The sequence below is a fragment of the Spodoptera frugiperda genome, chromosome 12, assembly GCF_023101765.2.
Source record: "Spodoptera frugiperda isolate SF20-4 chromosome 12, AGI-APGP_CSIRO_Sfru_2.0, whole genome shotgun sequence".
In the NCBI taxonomy this organism is placed as follows: domain Eukaryota; kingdom Metazoa; phylum Arthropoda; class Insecta; order Lepidoptera; family Noctuidae; genus Spodoptera; species Spodoptera frugiperda.
Window position 1 is genome coordinate 3,697,155 of NC_064223.1, and position 19,276 is coordinate 3,716,430.

Below are 19,276 nucleotides of genomic sequence, written 5' to 3' on the forward strand. Positions count from 1 at the left end.
TTAATCAAATTTTAGTAAATGATGATATGGTCTGGGCTTATTATTGCCAGATGTAAAAAACAAATTTTAACGCTGGCACGTTGGAAATGACCTCTTTGACATTCCCAAGGATACATTTGACATTTAGAATTCGCCACTGGCCGAGTGAGATTTTTGCTAAAAAGTTTAAAAACTTTAACCAAAATGGCTTTAAATAAACTCAGTATTGATGCCCTAAACTTGGCTGGCAAGCGCGTGTTGATGCGGTAAGTTTTTATATTCTAACTTCACAAAAAACTCATATAACAACGGGATACAATCAGTGTGAAAATAAAATTGATTGAATAATTGCAGAGTGGATTTCAACGTCCCCTTGAAGGATGGAGTCATCACCAATAACCAGCGCATCGTCGCAGCTTTGGATTCCGTTAAATATGCGTTGGACAAGGGTGCAAAATCAGTTGTACTTATGTCACATTTGGGCAGGCCCGATGGTCAGGCAAACCTTAAGTATACCCTAAAGCCGGTCGCTGAGGAGCTCAAGAAACTCTTGAACAAGTAAGATATTACGTGTGCATTTATGTGGATAAGTTTCATGACTGCCATAACTATATTTAGGTGTCTTGTGTATGAGTCAAGGTGACCAGATAACACAACTGTTATGTTATAATTGTTATCACACAAAATCAAAACATTAACAATATATATCATTTTAGTAGTCGCCACAAATAAAATTCTCATAACTACATTCTTTTTTTCGAAGGACATTATTAACTTGTCTTCGTAATTAACCATTACATACACCTTAAATTATTACAAATTCCATTTATAAAAATTTTCAGAGATGTGACATTCCTTCCTGACTGTGTGGGTGCTGAGGTGGAAGCAGCTTGTGCTGACCCAACCCCTGGATCTGTAATCTTGCTGGAGAACCTCCGTTTCCACATCGAGGAGGAGGGCAAGGGTATTGATGCGTCCGGTGCCAAGGCTAAAGCTGACCCTGAGAAGGTCAAGGCATTCAGGGCAAGCCTGAGGAAGCTGGGTGATGTTTACATCAATGATGCCTTTGGTAAGTATTTATGATCTGTGATAGAGTATAGAAATAATAATTACTTCGTTTATTTCAATTAAAAATATCAGCAACCACTACTACCATTAAATACCAACATTGAATAGAAAATTCAAGGATTAATTTTAATAACTTGTTTTTGGTCTGTATTAAAAACTAATGTATTTTAAAATGTTTAACATTTTCAATAATTGATTTTATACTATATTATATCTATCAATAATTTATTTTATATCTCATTATATCTTAATTTTTTACATGAGATAGATGAGATTGATCTAAGTACATACATCTGATTGTGCTGTTAAATAATTTAGAAAAATAATATGCCATGAGCTCATCCAGTTGATGAAGTATGTGACAATCCTCTTCCTCTCATTATTATATATTTTCAACAGGTACAGCACACAGAGCCCACAGCTCGATGATGGGAGAAGGCTTCGAACAGAGAGCCAGTGGCTTCTTACTGAAGAAGGAACTGCAATATTTTGCCAAGGCTCTGCATGAACCTGAAAGGTAAAATTTTATTTGTAAGTTAAAAGTAAACAAAAGCTAAAAGATGGCCTTCTGCCATCTTTTAACTTAACTATTAACCCGTGGATCTAAGAGAGACAAAAACTGTTATTGTTGTTTAAAAAATACCTCTTCTCTTCTCTCTAGTAATGTATTCTTCTGCCATTAACACATGGTATATAAGCAAGACACAATGTGTTATTTAAAAAAAAAAGAAACTTCTCTCTCTAGTAATGTATTATCTTTCATTTTATTTCTAGACCATTCCTTGCTATTTTGGGAGGTGCTAAAGTAGCTGACAAGATTCAGTTGATTGAGAACCTGTTGGACAAAGTGAATGAGATGATCATTGGTGGTGGTATGGCCTATACTTTCCTGAAGGAAACACAGGGTATGGCTGTAAGTATAACATTTTAACACTTTCTTACACTTTTAGCAGTGGACTAGCTACTCCCACACAGTTTCACACTCTGCTCAGCTCATATTAATCATAGCATGATGTTTTAACCAGGGGGCTTACTTTTGTATCCAATTCTGATTGATTGACATTGATATTGTGATATTTCATACTCTTGAGTTGCAACACTAGCGCCCATTGCATCCTTATTGTGTGCATATTGAATGAAGTAAATGGTATTGAGTTGGGCTTATGGCTTGTCATATTCCTTACTCTGAATGCTATTTTAACAACCGTAATTCAGATTGTACAGTTTCAACATTTGGGCTCGCTGTCATTGCAGCGATAAGTCCCCTCTTTGAGGAGTGGCTTGAGAGACGCCACGGCGTCCTCACCTACCGCCTGACGCAGGTGCTTACTGGACATGGAAGTTTCGGTAGGTTCCTGTTTCTGATTGGGCGGGAGGAAACGCCCGAGTGTCATCACTGCGAGGACCGTCCGGAGGACACAGTGGAACATACGGTGGCGCTGTGCCCTGCATGGGCTGAGCACCGCCGTGTCCTCAGGGATGTAGTCGGCGACGGCGACCTCTCGCGTCCGGCATTGGTACAAGCCATGGTGCGGAGCGAGGGGGACTGGGATGCCGTCTCCTCCTTCTGCGAAGCAGTCATGATAGCTAAGGAGGAGGCGGGGCGCGTGAGAGAACGAACCTCCTCACGCCCCAGCCGTCGCGAGAGACACTCCGGGCGTCGGGGATCGCGCGACGATCTCCGGCCACCGTAAGTGCGGGCCTGCGGACGGCGAGCAAGGGTAGTTCGCCGCCCGACCAGAACCAGACCCGTGCGTGCGGCGCGTCGCGTTCCGCGCGCGCCTCAAAGAGCCATCAGACCACCACAGATGGGGCCCAGTAGGGCTGATGCCTGATCCGGAGCTGCGGACTACCTAGCGGGTTTACCGGGGCTCCGGCTCGAAAGGCAGGTGAAGGAACGAGGTGGTTTTTAGTCAGTAAGAGTCTGACACTCCCTCTCGCCTCGCCCAAGGCGAGAAAAGTCATCGGATGATTTTCCCCCCTCAAAAAAAAAAAAAAAAAAACAGTTTCAACATTGAATAATTATTGAGATTTTATTGAATTAAAATAGCATTGAGATTTAGATTGGATTGAAGAGTAAGTGCCCTGTAGTCTTCCTTGACAAATTAGTACACAACACAAAAATAATATAGACAAACCAACTTCTCAGCATAATATTAATATACAGATAAATAAATATTAATACATACATCAAATATTTCATGTTGAAAGCAGTTCTTTACTGAAAAGAAAAATAAACTAATCAATAATTTTATTTCTAGATTGGTAACTCCTTGTACGATGCGGAGGGTGCTAAGATTGTTGGAAAGCTTTTGGAAAAGGCTGCCAAGAACAATGTGAAGGTTCATCTACCTGTTGACTTCGTCACCGGTGATAAGTTCGATGAGAATGCACAGGTGAGTCTAGGATTACATTTTTTTTATCATCATTCACTATTGTTCGGCCTGGTGGTAAGCCGTAGGCCGCATCATCATACGGCCTACAATGAAGCACATTCTTTCAATGTTGTTTTGAATGAAAGAAGTTCTATCTGTAAACTGATTGAAATGTGTCTACAGCTGAACTAGAAACTAAGATAGATTTGAAATAAATTCAATTGCGTTTATTTAAACTCTCTATTTACATAAACCTAAAATGGCGTTTCAATATAGATAGTTAGTCCGAAATTAACCGCACGTTAATAATTAAACGGACCCGTCGGTGATCTTACTGCGCTTCCAGAGCTGTAAGGTATGTGTAGGGGTACATAAACCCCTTTGTAAAGAGTCAGGCTTTCTTTACTAATAGATTTGATATAATACACTGTCATCATATTTTATTCCTTTAGGTTGGCGCCGCCGACATTGCAAGCGGTATCCCCGACGGTTGGCTTGGTCTCGACGTTGGCCCCAAATCTCAGGCACTTTTCGCCGAGCCCATTGCGAGAGCTAAAGTTATTGTATGGAATGGGTATGTATTCAAGATCATTCATTGGTCATTGAAGAGTGGACTTTATTATATGAATGTTAAGTTTTATTTCTGTTCGATAGACCTGCTGGAGTGTTCGAATTTGAGAAGTTCGCTGGAGGCACCAGGGCTCTCATGGATGGTGTTGTGAAGGCCACTGCAAATGGAACCATCACCATCATTGGTAAGTTCTTTAAATAAATCAATAATTATGCAATTGACAGAAGATAATTTATACAATAAGTTAGGTACATTTATTTTGTTATTCATTCACTGCAGATGTTTGCAATACATATTGTTTTATTATATTTTCTGAATTAGGGGATCACATATAGGTATATTATCCTGCCTGATCTCATATAATAAATATTATTATGTTATGGTACATTGAAATGAACTTGTATGCTATGCAGCAAGACTTAAGTCACTGGATTGTGCAATATCAAAATCAAACATCTAGTAAAAATTTTATTATTTATTTGTTTAATATTAATATCTACTTTCCAAACAGGTGGAGGTGACACAGCGACGTGCTGCGCCAAGTGGGGTACCGAAGACAAAGTCTCTCACGTGTCCACCGGCGGTGGCGCTTCCCTGGAACTGCTTGAGGGTAAATAATATACTTTTTTTAAAGTAAATAATAATATATTTTTTATACTTCTTTAGGGAACAGTGAGTAAAGTTCTCTAAGAAAAGGATCATCCTCCGATCAGGCGAGATGATCGTGTCTGGCGGGCTTTCTGCCCAACCGTTGTTCACACACACACATAACGTCACGCCTTTTATCCCCGAAGGGGTACGCAGAGGTGCACATTACGGCACGTAATGCCGCTATACAATGTACACCCACTTTTCACCATTTTGTGTTAAAGTCCCATGTAATAGGGGGTGAGCCTATTGCCATATCCTGGACACAATTCCAGACTCCGTGCTACCACTGAGAAATTTTTCGAAAATCCGAAAAAAGCCCAGTAATACTTTGCCCGACCCGGGAATTGAAACCGAGACCCCTTGTTCGGCAGTCGCACTTGCGACCACTCGACCAACGAGGCAGTCAACTAACCGTTGTTCGTTGGAATAAATTGCCATGCCTCTTTTTCTTTTGAAGTCTAATTTGAAATTGTATCCCAAATAAAATTTACTATCTGAATAGTGAAGATTTCTGAAGAAAAAAGAGAATAAAAATTTAGTTACAATAAAAGTGGATGCTCTAGTTGAGTGTAGATGTGACGCAGCAATGCAAGCTAGAATTCCAAATTCAATTTATCCTTTTTTTCCACAGGTAAAGTGTTGCCAGGAGTAGCAGCGCTGTCTGACGCATAGACAATAAAGAGCAAAGAGTATTTACACCTATTTGCTTCCTAGAAGTGTTTGGAAATTAACTAATATCCTATTTGATAGAGCGAAAAGTCAAGAAATTATGTTTTGTAAGTGATATGTATGTATGTATACTACTTTATTTTTAAGTTAAATGAGAAAAGTGTCATGTGTATCGAATAGTGCAATAATTTATTATCGTAATAAATGAAATGAAATTGTTGGTTATAATTCTTGCATTCATTTTTTGTAGTTTGTAGTTTAACATACCTATTGAAATATAAACGCATGTAAAGTCGTATTACGAAGTTAATTTGATTTTACTGAACTACTTTCTGCCCGCAGTTTTACCCATATTACTTTTTATTCACAAACATAATAAAATTATGCACCTATTACCTCAACAATCTATCTTAATTTATGGTGAAAACTTAAGTCTGTTAAGAGGATTACGGCTCCAGTCAGCTTGATCACATAACTTTCACTGCTAACATAAAAGAAATATTCATCCCACAGAATAAATACAAGTCTATATGCAAGATAAACGACCAACTAAATTATTCCATAATTCAATAATACAGCTATAAAGCCGATCTGATGGAGGGTAAACATGGCGCTAGCATCGTATAAAGGTACCTATTCTACCTATATTCTCTCTAAAACGGTTAGTAATTCAGTTACGAAGCGGCAATGTACGTACGGTATATTGAGTTTTATTTGCATAGTCAGCTTAATGTATCGTGGATGGTAAATGTTGGAACTTGTATTTATTTCTTGAGACCAAAAAGCAATATGAGGCTTTTGATTCTCGAAGGTTCTGTGGGTTCAATTACCTAAACAGTTTTAGTTAGATAGTATCTAAATCATGAGAAGTTATCAGAATTTGTGACTATTTTCGCCTGTTGGTTAGCACTTTGGCACATAAGTAGATCCTGCTAGGGCTGCTAGTCTTATAATAGGTATGAATTTGGCAATACTTTGCAAATATTTTCCTAGATACTTTGCAAATATTTCCGGTTGTCCAGCCACCACGCCAACCGTACAGTCAAATTGTATATTAATAGCAATCAGTGGAAGAGATAACATGAAACTCTTGAAACCCCAGAACAAACTCAATCAAAAGAAAACTTGTCAGTGCGTGACGGACATGTAACGCCCGATCATTGGGTTCCGTCGCTCAAATTATTGGTTTTCTACTTTGATGTTCCACTTTCGACCTTGTCTCTTTATGTTAAGGTTACATTTTATACTGGCAGGAGTGAATTTATGGCGTTTTGTTGCTGTTACCTACCTAAAAATGTTTGATCTGCAATAAACCTTCGTGGCCATAACACTAAAAATCAGCTAGTAGACCCTTTGATTGCGCATTTTTGCCAGATAATAGATAGGTTTTTATGGTATAAGCCGGTAAATGAGCAGACGGACCACCTGATTGTAAGCAATCGCCGCCGCTCATGGACACCCGAAACACCAGAAAGCCAGAAACGTTACAAATGCGTTGCCAGGAATGTAAGTAAGGGTTGTTGGAGAATCGGGGATTAAGAAGGCGTTAATTGTGTTAAATCTCTTGAATTTAAATAATAAGTTAGTGGCCTACTTCTGCCTTACATGGGTAATTATATTATATTACAGTTCTTATATTCTAAAAGATTCTAGAAAGTTCAATGAGTAACAACAGAACCCAACATACAGACAATACTAAGACTAAAGGTCACTTAGGTACACGTGCCATTGAAAGATGAAAACATGTCTCCGTCCGAGAATTTTTATTAGATCGTGTTTGCTGACGTTGAAAAAGTTTTGCCTCAAATAGTCTTTGGTCTAAGAAACGCTAGTTACCAGAGTAAGTGGTTTGTTCATATTAGGTAGCTATTCTTGGAGATATTGCTCGCATGCTACATTAGTAAAATAATTGTCGTAGGCTTTCCTTGAGGATTTAACTTTCAAAAGTTACCAAATCATTATTTTCAGAGATGAGTTCAAAATTTATTTATTTGTTAACACAGGTATAAAAAAATATCTTATAAGCTCATAAAAATAAATTAATGTTCTACCTGGATATACCTTAAATAGATTTTTTGAGAGGCGAAATCATCCAATCCAAGATTCTGACACTCAGAGAGTGTCAGAGTCTTAGTGACTAAAAACCACCCCGTTCATTCTCCTGCTTTTCGAGCCGGAGCCCCTGTAAATCCGCTAGGTAGTTATCAGCTATAAATAGGTACTTACGGCCCTACATTAAAGTGCTATAGAAAAATATATGAGACGTAGCTTAAATCAATTAGGGCGAAATTGCTTTCACGGAATCCCAATAGTATTTTTAGATAGATTTAATGTCGATAATATTAGACCGAGGTTAAAAACCTTTTCCATGGAAGCTACAGTATTGTACGTAGGTATACTTAGGTACGTTTTCTTATCGACTACCTCGGTGGTTAAATAAGCCCATATGTGACGATCAAACACGAAGCTTTTCGATCTCAACAATACCATGAAGTCTGGGTAGTATTCTGTTATCTGGGTATGAACCTAACTTATTACACAATGTGGTAATAGGCTGACTTCCTACCAGACTGGTAGCATTGAAGATATCATACTTTAACGCCACCGCACCTACCCAGCAATACTTAAACTTGTAATTTAAATTTGAATAATTCATAATGTCAATACAAAAAGGCTGTAAACGCGCGGTCCGCGCGCCGACAGTACACTTACAGCATTTTTGTATTGTTTCCAAAGCAAAAAGCGCTGTGGCATGTTCATGTCCTTTATGTGTGAGATGACCCTTAATTACTTGATGTCTGCGATGGACCCGTAGGACCAATAAGCATAACACAACTTGCGAAAAGTGGGTGTTAATTTAATGTCTGCAACTCCCTAACTCTTCAAAAAGTAGTAGGTGTGATACTATCTTCAAAGTTCTTCAAAGGTCTAAAGATAAATTAAACAATAATTAAACTTTAGTATTACGTCAGAAAACCAACAAAGTTTTCGTCAAAAATAGAGAAAGTAAAATTAAAGTCCCGTTCCTTAGGGAATAGAGGTTACAAAGAGAATAACGGTGCCGCATTGCTCTAGAGAAACACGAAATTACAAAAAAACCTTAAACCACCATTTAACATTAACGTAACTTCACGACACCAAAAGCTGATTTCTTTCACGAATTACCTAAGTTAAAATAATTTATTGACTCCCATTAAATAGGAGATGAGTTTATTGCCGCACCTACTAAGAATTTTTCGTCTGACTTAAATAATTCTTTGTCTGATCCGAGAGAACTTATAACTACTCCACCAACAAGATAGATAGGTCGTATCTGGCTTAACGGTCGGGTTGCTCCCACTAACGTATAAGTAAAGAATGTTCAACGGCCAGTCATATATCATTAACGATAATGCGACTACTTTGTCAAGTTTTCATTACTTTTTTTTAGAGAAAAACATGCAGCTCCACCGACGTTTGGCTAGATTTCTACGGAATATTTTTGGTAGGATCTATTACTACTATCTATTTTTCACTTATCATTGTGTCATAAATAGCAGCTACCTTTCTTTTTTGTAGGGGTAAAATCATCCCATGACTTCTCCCGCTTTAGGTGGTTTGCAAGGTGGCCGGAGATCGTTGCGCGATCCCAGACGCCCGGAGTGTCTCTCGCGATGGCTGGAGCGTGAGGAGGATTCTACCCTCTTGCGTCCCTCCTCCTCTTTAGCTAGCATGACTGCTTCACAGAAGAAATAGACGTCATCCCAGTCCCCCTCGCTCTGCATAATGGCCTGAGCTGACTACATAGTAGGGACACGGCGATGCTCAACCCATGCAGGGCACACCGCCACCTTATGCTCCACCGTGTCCTCCGGGCGATTATAAATAGTACCTACTAATTATAATCATAAATGGTAAACTAAAGAAATACCGATTAAGGTCTAATTAACAAGACATCAATTACCTAACGATGTGTAAAATTAGAACAAGGAAACATAACCTTTCACAATATTTTAGTATTAACCCGAATTTTCCGACTTCATTACTGTGATGGGATGAACTTAATGTATTTTAACAAAAGCGAGCCATTTCTTCCAAACCATTACCCGACGCCATTAGCGTTCAAATTAATTCACTATTCAAATATTAATTTGGATTAATGCTACCCTTTTTGCTTCCTGGAGCCAACTCTATTTTACAAATACGAAAGATGATAAATTTTTAAAATCTTTAATGGAAAACTAGCGGCCACGAATACGCGATGGCTCTTAATTTAGTGACATACTTTTATTGCTTTAAAATAAGTATGCTGTCTGCGCAGTAAATTATCGTTTCGAAAAGATTTTCGTCCTTTTCATATCTGCACTGTCACCTTAATGGTGACAAATGAGCATTTAATGCTAACATCTATATGAAAACGAACGCTCCAGTCAGATAAGACTGCAAGTTCTAGAGCCTAGGCTATCGATTGAATCCACGACCTTCCAATCACCCTCAACTTAATACCCAGTCCTTTTTTTCAGTCTTTTATACCTCAAAGATACAAACTATTCGGTCTACAGTATTCAAGTTACGTGTGGTCTCACCTTTCCTATAAAAGTGAGGTAAAGACTCTTTTGGGTCGAATTCCTCATTCTGTTCAATGTTACCGTACCTGTAACCTTATACAGAAAGGTACCACCACTTTGAGTTGTAAATATCAAAGGCTTTGTATCAGTGGGTACAACCAATCTGAACTTTATTGACATTTATCTGCCGTGTAAACAATTTGTTTTACTTTCATGAATGAGCCGCTGTCCTTTTCAGTGTTGAATTCATTTATTTTAGGTCTTATGTCTGCGGTATAAGATAGGTTTTTAAACGCACACTCTGTGGTTACGGGACCTATTGCAGCTGTATGTGGTGGTATCGATCGCTGCTTCGCGCAAGCGTCTCTATACATGCAAGGTGATACGGCACGTAGAAAATTGAGCCTCGTTGACAATGGAATGACATAAATGAGGGGAAATACGTTGATATTTCTATAAAGCTTAATGAATAGTTAGGAAATTATATTTATTAATATTTGTTGCGTGTTACATACCAAGTGGGTCTATAGCTCACCAATACGTGAGGATTGGTCCAATTGGCGAGGGTTCGCGCATGCCCAGTGGGCAGAGGTGGTTTTTAACCAAAAAATAGTAATTTTACTTAGTGTCAGTGATGTAAAGGACATCTGACGCCGCCGGGCGAGCCGGCTGGCGTGAAAAATGTAGGAAGATAGTCTCATTGAGAGACAACATACGATTAGTTTAGTGAAAGCGTTTAATGTCAATTGTTTTAGTGTATATCGATTGTACGTAGAGAAAATATCGTTGTTTTTAGGTAAATTTATTCTCAGGTGAGTGGTTGAAGTTTGTTGCTCATTTGTTTTTATTTAGTTTCATTATCTTTATTGTTCCCGCAGTTTTACGGTTTATGTACGGTGTTAATGGTGTTTCTGTTTGTCAACTTGGTTTTATTTATTTTTTGGCCTTAGTCCATGTGAAGAACAATTAAGTTTCTCCTTAATTTAAACTTATTTGCGTGTTTTTGGCTAATTAATTCGATATCTTTGATAAATCTAATTTACTGATAAGTAGTTAATAGTTTACTGTATTTATATTTTGCCTACGATATGATTGCGACCTGTTCCTTTTTCTAAAATGTTTGGAAGCTACAGGTCAATTACGTTTAGATACTTGTAGATTTAATAACATTTATACTGTAAATATTATTTTCTGCATTTTATTTTATGGAGACTTGATATAAATATCCGTAACTAGATATTTAATATAGCGTAAAAATAGATACCCTTTACTAATTTCTTTTTACATATTCATTTAAGTATTTAATTTAGATTTTCTCTTTAATATTTTTTTAAATATGATGTAAAATTAAAATTCTTTTCATCTTCATACATTCGTGTACAATTAAACGATTACTGAAATGAAATAATTACTCTATCAAACTATGACCCTAAAAGTGAGTAAATATTTAGACATACTCCGTCATGTGTTACCCTACCGTTATGCAAGCCAAAGTGCATATACTAGAGCCACGGTAATTCGGTCAATACCGATCGTTGAATCGCAGGCTCTTTCGGCTCCAGTGTTCTAGTTACCTGTAGGCTTTTGAACCAAGTATTATACGAGTAAACGCTTTTAATTTGCATTTATTAACTATTGATCATAGTTATGTGATAGGATATATTGGCACAATTTGATCTTTGAATAAAATTTCGAAGTTTAAAATCACGACTACCATTTTATTTTTTCTAGTCAAAATAGAAGTATGTAAGTGTAAACTCATTAGGTATATTAGAAGTAGTATTCAATCATACATCGTATAGTCTAAATTATTCTTTATCATTTACTATGAGACAAAGAACGTCTGTGGTCATGAAATCTTTAAGATTTAAATAATCGATTTTTATAACAAGGACGAAGCTAATGACTGTCGTTTGTGATTATTTAAATGTCTGCGTGATATTATTACCATAAAACATCCATCAAGCGTTTGAAACAGAAGCTCCTCTAAAGAATATGTGATCTTCCAAAAGTAATTCCAAAAAACGAACTTGCAACGTCAAATAGATAAAGACATACGAATTCTCAAAATATTTGGTCAATGTTTTTGTAATAAGTCAAAACAATTTTTTTGCTAAAGGACTATAGGGTTTATAACAAAATGTCACAAAGTTCAAAATTCAACAACACAGAATTTATTATTCTGGTGGCATAGCAATAATCTCACACCCTAACATATGGGGTGCAGAACGTGACCAGCAAAATGTACGTGCAATGTACAGTGTAGGCACACCCCTCCCTATATTTTAAACTTATAATATTTCAATACCACGATCCTGTCTTCCTCATATTCTCTTCAAGCGAGGAACGTCCATTGAAGCATGCACTAATTTGCATATCGATTCTCCACAGTTTTAAAAGTCTTCGACCGTATTTCGTATCGTAGTTCCCATAATGGTAGCTTCCTTCGATTCTCATAATTTATTTAAGTACTACCTATTAAGGTTACCATGGTGATTTTAGGGAACGGTTTTGGGCACAAATGAATTGGCTTTTTGGTAACATTAAGGCTTTTCTTTCTTCTTTCGAATAGTGGTTTTTACGTCTCTGTGTTTTTACAAAAGTAACACTTATTTTCGGAAATAAATTAGATAACACACATTTTTTTTAAGAATAAATACTTTTTGAGTGGGAACATCATCAAATGACTTCTCCCGCCTTGGGCGAAGCGAAAGAGAGTGTCAGAATCTTACTGACTAAAAGCCACTCTGTTCGTAGCCCTGCTTTTTTTAAAAGAAAGAACTTAGATGCAGAACATCTAAGTTCTTTCTTTTAATAATCTGGAATAGTGGTTTTACGTCTCTTACAAAAGTAAAGTAGCTCCTATGTTGGAGAATAGATCAGATAACACATCTTTACAGAAATAATGTTCAACAGGCACGCTTAAGGTTCACTAAATCATCCTTTGAATTTGGCTAAATCGGGTGCCATTGAGGCCTGAGGCTTTCTAAAGGATTTCGATTCAACAGGCTAGTAAAATTATTTTAGGATCAAATTCAAACATTCTTGATTGATCGACGTCTTTCGCAAGTTAGTTCTTTTACCTGAGGAGATGGTCGTATCGGAGAATCCGATCTCAAGTGTAAAGTATTATTTAATCGCATTGCTAAAGGAATAAGCCGATATAGTATTATAAACACTAGACCACATAGCTCTATTGGCTCCATTTTGCAAGTAGTGTAATGTAATAACTACCTAGGTACCTACTCCGGTAAATGTTTAAGTTGAATTAGTTGCTCTTTTTTTTATTTATTTTCTAGTATCAGTTGCCAACCGACAGACTCCATGCTTGATTACTAATTATTGTGGAGTCGATATGTATACTCATAAAACTTTAATGCATCAAATATTTTAATACAGATAATAAATGAATATTCCAGAATGTTCCATTACCGCACTAGGTACGTAGTTAATCAAACATATTACAGATTCCAATCTGTGCTGCATAATTAGTAGCTGTCGTTCACAATACTATGTATTTACACACATATACAGTTGAGGTTTGAAACCATCAAATATTGTAAAACGTAAAACCAAACTTCGACATCGAAAACCCCACCTTTCCACGCTTACAGTAAGGTTGAAACTCATTAAACTTCGCTAATAGCTAAGGTAAACCGCTCATTAGCGTCGTGTCAGAAACATAAGATTATTCAGAATTACTTGTTATATAAAAAGTTATTATGATCTAAGTAAATTTTCGTGTAATTTTTTGCTAAAAACATGAAATTGGTTTGACCTTTAACATGAAAGTTGGAAAATTTTAATACTTTAGCAGAGAATTGTGTCGTTTACCTTATTTTATACAATTTTGCAGAAATCTTTTTGTTACACTTTGATGTTTTAACTTCTAAATTGTTTTTAAGTAGAGACCTAATTGGCAAATCTCAAGCGTTGTATAAATGTTGAACATTTTCATATTCTTAATGGAAGTAGTTTCTTTGTTCTATGTTGTAAACGTGGCATCACTCTGTGAATTCTCAGACGAGTATTAAAGTGATAACTTTAATAGTCGTAGAGTGAAAACGGACAGCTTTCTATTTATTTAAGTGATATGAAATACATTTCTCCATTGCTTTATTCCACTTCAAATAAGTAAGTTTCTTTTTTTGATGACTGGAGAAATCCTTCTAAAGGCGCCTAGCTTTTTGTAGATAAAAGACGAGGGAGTGTGGGTTTTTTTACCTCACTAAAACCACGCCAAGTCTACAACCACTTTCAGGGTTCATAAATATCTTTTCATTGCTTTACATCACTATTAAGTTTAAAAAAAATGTAGTTATCTAACAGGTACAAGTGGAGCTGCGGACTACCTAACGGGTTTACCGGGGCTCCGGCTCTCAAAACAGGAGTAGGAACGAAGGTGGTTTTTAGTCAGTCAGAGACTGACACTCCCTTTCTTTTTTTTTTTTTTTTATTCTTTTGAATTTTTTGAACAACTTTCTTGCATCATCACTACCTGGCTTCCTTTTTTTTTTTTTTTTTTTTTTTTTTTTTTTTTACATTTGTTCTCCACAGACTCTTGGTCCGTGCCCTTGTCATACAATTAGTTTTTATTTTTACAATAAATTTTATCAATATGGTATCTACCTTACACACTACAATTTACCACAACTATTCAATTATAACTACAAAAATACTTACGATTAACATATTTGTTTGTTTTTTTTATCCACTAAATTAAATTTACCGGCGGCTCTGCCAAGTCAGTCCACCGGCGCGCTGGGAGAGCCGACCTGCCCCAGCAGAAGGCACTCGTTCACGAGTATGACGTGTGTGTCAGCAATTGGTCCAGTCAACCATTTTGTTGGGACCGGAACAACCCAACACACAGCGCCACCGACTGTAGGACATTTATGTGTGCATGACGCCTCAAACCCTGTCGGGTGGGCTGACTTAAACAGAGCTTACAGAAGTCAAAGAGTTAACAATTATATAATTATCTATATAGCAGTTATGTACTTATTTACGCTTTCCGCATACACATTATCCCCCGCTATATAAATTTTTATTTTAGTCCAAGGAACATTTCTCACCCAAAAGCGCCCCCACAACTGCCGCGTCTCTGTGTTTGATGGCCATTTTCAGGTTGTAGTCCATAATCCTATGGTCGCTCTCTTCAGCAGCCCTTCTGATCAATTTACTTATCGCGTCATCACAGTTGTCCGTGTAGTAGATGCAACTATGTGTGTGACGCGATATTGCAACTACTGCATGTGGTACACTATCATGAATTTTCTGCCTCTTTGTTGCTGTGTTCACAACTACCACATTCGCGGACGAAAGTCCCTGAGCCTCGTGTATAGTGAGGATGCGTGATCCATCGCCCGACCCGTATCCCTGGTTCTTAAGGGTTTCCTTTTCTGCCTGGGTGTGTACCAGGTATAAGGTGTCGGGGAGTGATTTTGGGATCTACCTGGCTTACTTAATATCTTGTGGAATGTGCCTATATCGTTTTTGTTCAACTTCAAAGCCACTCCCTTTCGCCTCGCACAAGGCGGGAGAACACATAGGATGATTTTTCACCCTCAAAAAAAAAAAACTGCTACGTGTTACAAAAATTAACACTTTTCACGGATCCGTCGAAAAGCGTCTTAATTTTACACCTCTGCTTACCTTTTCCATGAGAAACAAACGTAATACTATGTATTTATAACCAGCAACAAACACCTGTACGTGTACCTTATATAACTCCATATTTAATAACGGAAATTAATCATACTAATGAGTCACTAATATCGTCAACGTTCATATCAAATTAAAAGGCGTCTAGGCCCACGTTTATAACATTAATTAACGAATATATACTTTATTACGTACGTGTTATAGCACAGAATGCTGTAACAAAGAATGAAGGTGATAGTTTGATTTTATGGTCTAGATAACTTGTCTGGAGTTACCAAGGAATACGTGTGACGTCATGATTAATGTTTCTTTGGAAAAAAATGATCTTAGTTGATCCGAAAACAAAATATGTATAGTTCTAGTTCCGTTTTACTAATGTAAATGGCGATAACAAAAATAAAGTGCAAACATGCCTCAGAAAAGAAAATGGGAATTAATATCTATTTTACCCAATAAGTCAAGAACGCTATTTATTGTTTTTATTACATAAGCCAAATATTAATTAGTTACTTAATTAGGTAGCTTTATTCATGTACACACACATACAACATAAAAGAAAACACGTATATAAAATTGAAGTACCTAACCTAATTTTACTGCGAAATAGACGTAATTTTATTTGCCGTCTATAAATATTTTTTTAATTTAACTTCATTCCAGCATCTTTGAGATCTTTTCTTCATTTGTAATATCAGAAACCCAACATCAATTGATTTCTTTACTGAACTTTTTCAATTTCGTCGCGATTTGAAAACTTTAATTTGAAAGACACGCCGCGTGATTGATTCGATATGAATAAATTATATTTCGATAGAAATATTGATTAGAAAATCAAGTTCAATTATATTTTCTTTCGTCGAACCATACTGTATTTTCAGTCCAACAAGTCCAGTAAAATAATCTGTATGTACTACTTTAGCTTTACTGAAAATCAGTAAATGTAGGTCGGTAGCAATATTTACCAGTTGCTTTAGAACAGCGTTATCGTAGCGGAAAATTGTCGTAGCAATCTACATAAATACGCTACGCCGTGCTACGGCTACGAGGCTACGGTGCTACGCGGGAATGATGTCACGTCATTGACAATCGTCACGGTACGCTGCTGTCTACCCAATCTAAGGGTGCGTCCTCACTGATAGCGATTTGGGTGCGAAGTAGCAGGTGGTATAAATATGAGAATATGTCTGAACAGTTAATGTGTGAGTTGAAAAGACAGTTGTCCGCTTTCAGCAATACGCTCTCACAGACACCACGCACTACCAATGAACAAGCTCGGCAGCCAAACACGACAAATAAAGTGTTCTTTTCAAGGAAATGTGTCAATTGTTTTCGACATTTCACCTGTACCGTAGCTTTTAAGTAATGAAGGTTTTGCTGTGATGAATAAAATACAGACGAAGTAGATATCGAAAGATATTTTTTATTTCAAGATTACTTTTTTAGCAGCTACATTTAGCTATCGACGAGATATTATTTTGGAAACAATACCTGACCTAAAAGTAAATCCTAGTAAAAATAAAAGTAAGAAAAAATCTCATGTTCAACAATCACGCTTACAATAATTTCAACAAACAAATAAAAACACTAGCCACTATAATTTAAACCCTAATACCAGTGACGTAAGTACAATTTACGTGCTACTAAAACATTAGCTACAGCGCAGCCGTTCCACATTCGTCCTGTTACAATGCATTGTGCAGTTTCGTGCCAAGTGAGACGAAACTGTGCACGGGTCACGGATTAGGGGTGAAAGGGGGGGTTTGGAACCCTAACTCACACCCTAGCGAACCGTGTTTTAGGTACAATCGCCAATGAAACTTGTTTAAGGTTGGGATATTATTATTAAATCTGAGCTTTTAATGTAGAAGTTTGGGGTACTAAGTATGACTTGCAATAAGGTGATAAATGATCGTGTCATGTACTTAGGTGTCATTGATACTCCATTGATACTGACGAAGAGTTCACTAACATCTTGACGGAACAGATTTTATAATAATAATTGAACTAGCGATCCGCCCCAGCTTCGTATGGTGATAAACCTTCCTCTTGAATCACTGTATCTATTAAAAAAATACCGCTACGAAATCCGTTGCGTAGTTTTAAAGATTTAAGCATACATAAGGATACAGAGACAGAGAAAGCGACTTTGATTTATACTATGTAGTGATTTTACTTTAGTCAAAAAACACTAGTCTGTGTAATCAAAGCTGCAGGAGTATAGCAATCACTATACAGAACTGTTTATGCAGTACATAATACACTATTACATATATTACATAATCTATATCAATAGTACCTACAATAACACACATTATGTCAATAGATTGCTCTCTCCGAATGTACTGGTTACGTTGTATGCAGCTAACAATGCAATTTCCGGGAAGGAAATCATAGGTCCAATGCACACGACATGTAACAAACACATACGGAGTTGGTAATTAATTTACAACTGTGTACACCCGGGCTTAGGTTGAAATAATTGCGAGGTTCTAATACACTTTTCTTTCTTTATTTTGTTGGTTGTGTGTGCTTGTATTTTGTTTTGTGCTCGTAAGTCGTGCAGGGTAATGTTTGCTTTGTTGCCTGAGGGATTTGTAATAGGTTAGAAGCTCAACAACATGTTAGTTTTGTCATGTAGCTACAATGTAGTTTTTTGGAGTTTTTGTAGGCATTTCATCGTAAATAATACTTCAGTACAATGATGTAGTGTTATTGTATGTTTCAAAACTGATGATCTGAACTGATATAGCTATGAAACGCTGAAAAAATATATAGATTTATTTACCAAATTAAACTTATATTTTAAAAAACTTCAGACAGAGCACTCGTCGCCATTTTTCGTTTTAATCCATAGTAGTTTCTACGATGGCTATCATTATTAGCCTGTAAGTGGCTACTGCTGACCGAAGGCCTCTCACACGAAGAAGGTTTTAGCATTAATCACCACGCTTGCTCTATGCGGGTTGGCGCCCTAATAAAATTATAAGCCCTGGTTACCTTACGATGTTTTCCTTCACTGTCTAATTAATATTAGAAAGGACATTTAACTCGGAAAATGTCACTTTGATAACTACCGTTGGTAGGTTTCGAACCCACACTCTTGTGCATGAGAAGCGGGCTTTTAAACCACCGCGGCATCGGGCAACCACGATATTTTACGATGGCTATAAAGTCGGATATTAAAATGAAGAGAAAATTAAACGGCAGATATACCGCGCTGCGATAAAGACGTGCCTTGTTTGGGGAATGTTCGATTTTTTTTTTATAAATATAGACCTCACCCCCCTCTCCTGTTTGTTAGGCGTCGGCCCCAAATTATTTGGAGATTTTCTCTTTGTTTTCCTCTGTCTGTTTTGTAAGTACAATTATGTAAGGCATAATCTGTTACAAGACTTCTTAATGAAATCTGGACTAATGTGCGAGGTTCACTGCTTTGTGTAAGCCTGTGATAGTAGCTACAACATTTTATTTTTTTACTAAGAAATAGGCTACTCACACTACAATTTCCCAAATCTAATAACGGGTGCTGGGAATGGTTCTCTATTATCCGAAATAATGTAAAGTTGAAACTAAATGCGCTATTTCAACTTATGGAGTAACCTATGGAGTTTCTTGCTCATTCTTCGCCATCTACAATTTAGAACGAACAAATAGCTTCAGTAGAGGACTGACCGACTGACATATATTTTTTATATTATAATATTTGCTGTAACTTTTCAAAAGTGCCTTCCCAATCTATTTGAAATAATAAA

General features: G+C 36.9%; 2 protein-coding genes across 9 annotated transcripts in view; both read left to right on the top strand.

Annotated features, from left to right (window-relative positions):
• Positions 1-78: 78 nt before the first annotated feature.
• On the top strand, positions 79-5,541 carry LOC118262502 (phosphoglycerate kinase). The gene is made up of 10 exons (XM_035573924.2): positions 79-245; positions 334-537; positions 822-1,048; positions 1,447-1,564; positions 1,822-1,960; positions 3,309-3,443; positions 3,875-3,996; positions 4,077-4,177; positions 4,505-4,603; positions 5,276-5,541. Exons 1-10 carry the CDS (start codon positions 184-186, stop codon positions 5,314-5,316), a joined length of 1,248 nt encoding a protein of 415 aa, XP_035429817.1. The 5' UTR covers positions 79-183; the 3' UTR covers positions 5,317-5,541.
• Positions 5,542-10,445: 4,904 nt separating this feature from the next.
• LOC118262864 (PDZ domain-containing protein 8) overlaps positions 10,446-19,276 on the top strand; it is a 47,560-nt gene continuing 38,729 nt past the window's right edge. For 3 of the 8 annotated variants that reach the window (XR_007705770.1, XR_004782546.2, XM_035574501.2), the window contains exon 1: positions 10,449-10,672. The gene's annotated coding sequence lies outside the window, so the exon portion shown is untranslated. Of the gene's footprint in view, positions 10,673-19,276 lie in introns of all 8 variants that reach the window. The other 5 variants (XM_035574503.2, XM_035574502.2, XM_035574504.2 and 2 more) reach the window with 3 other exon arrangements.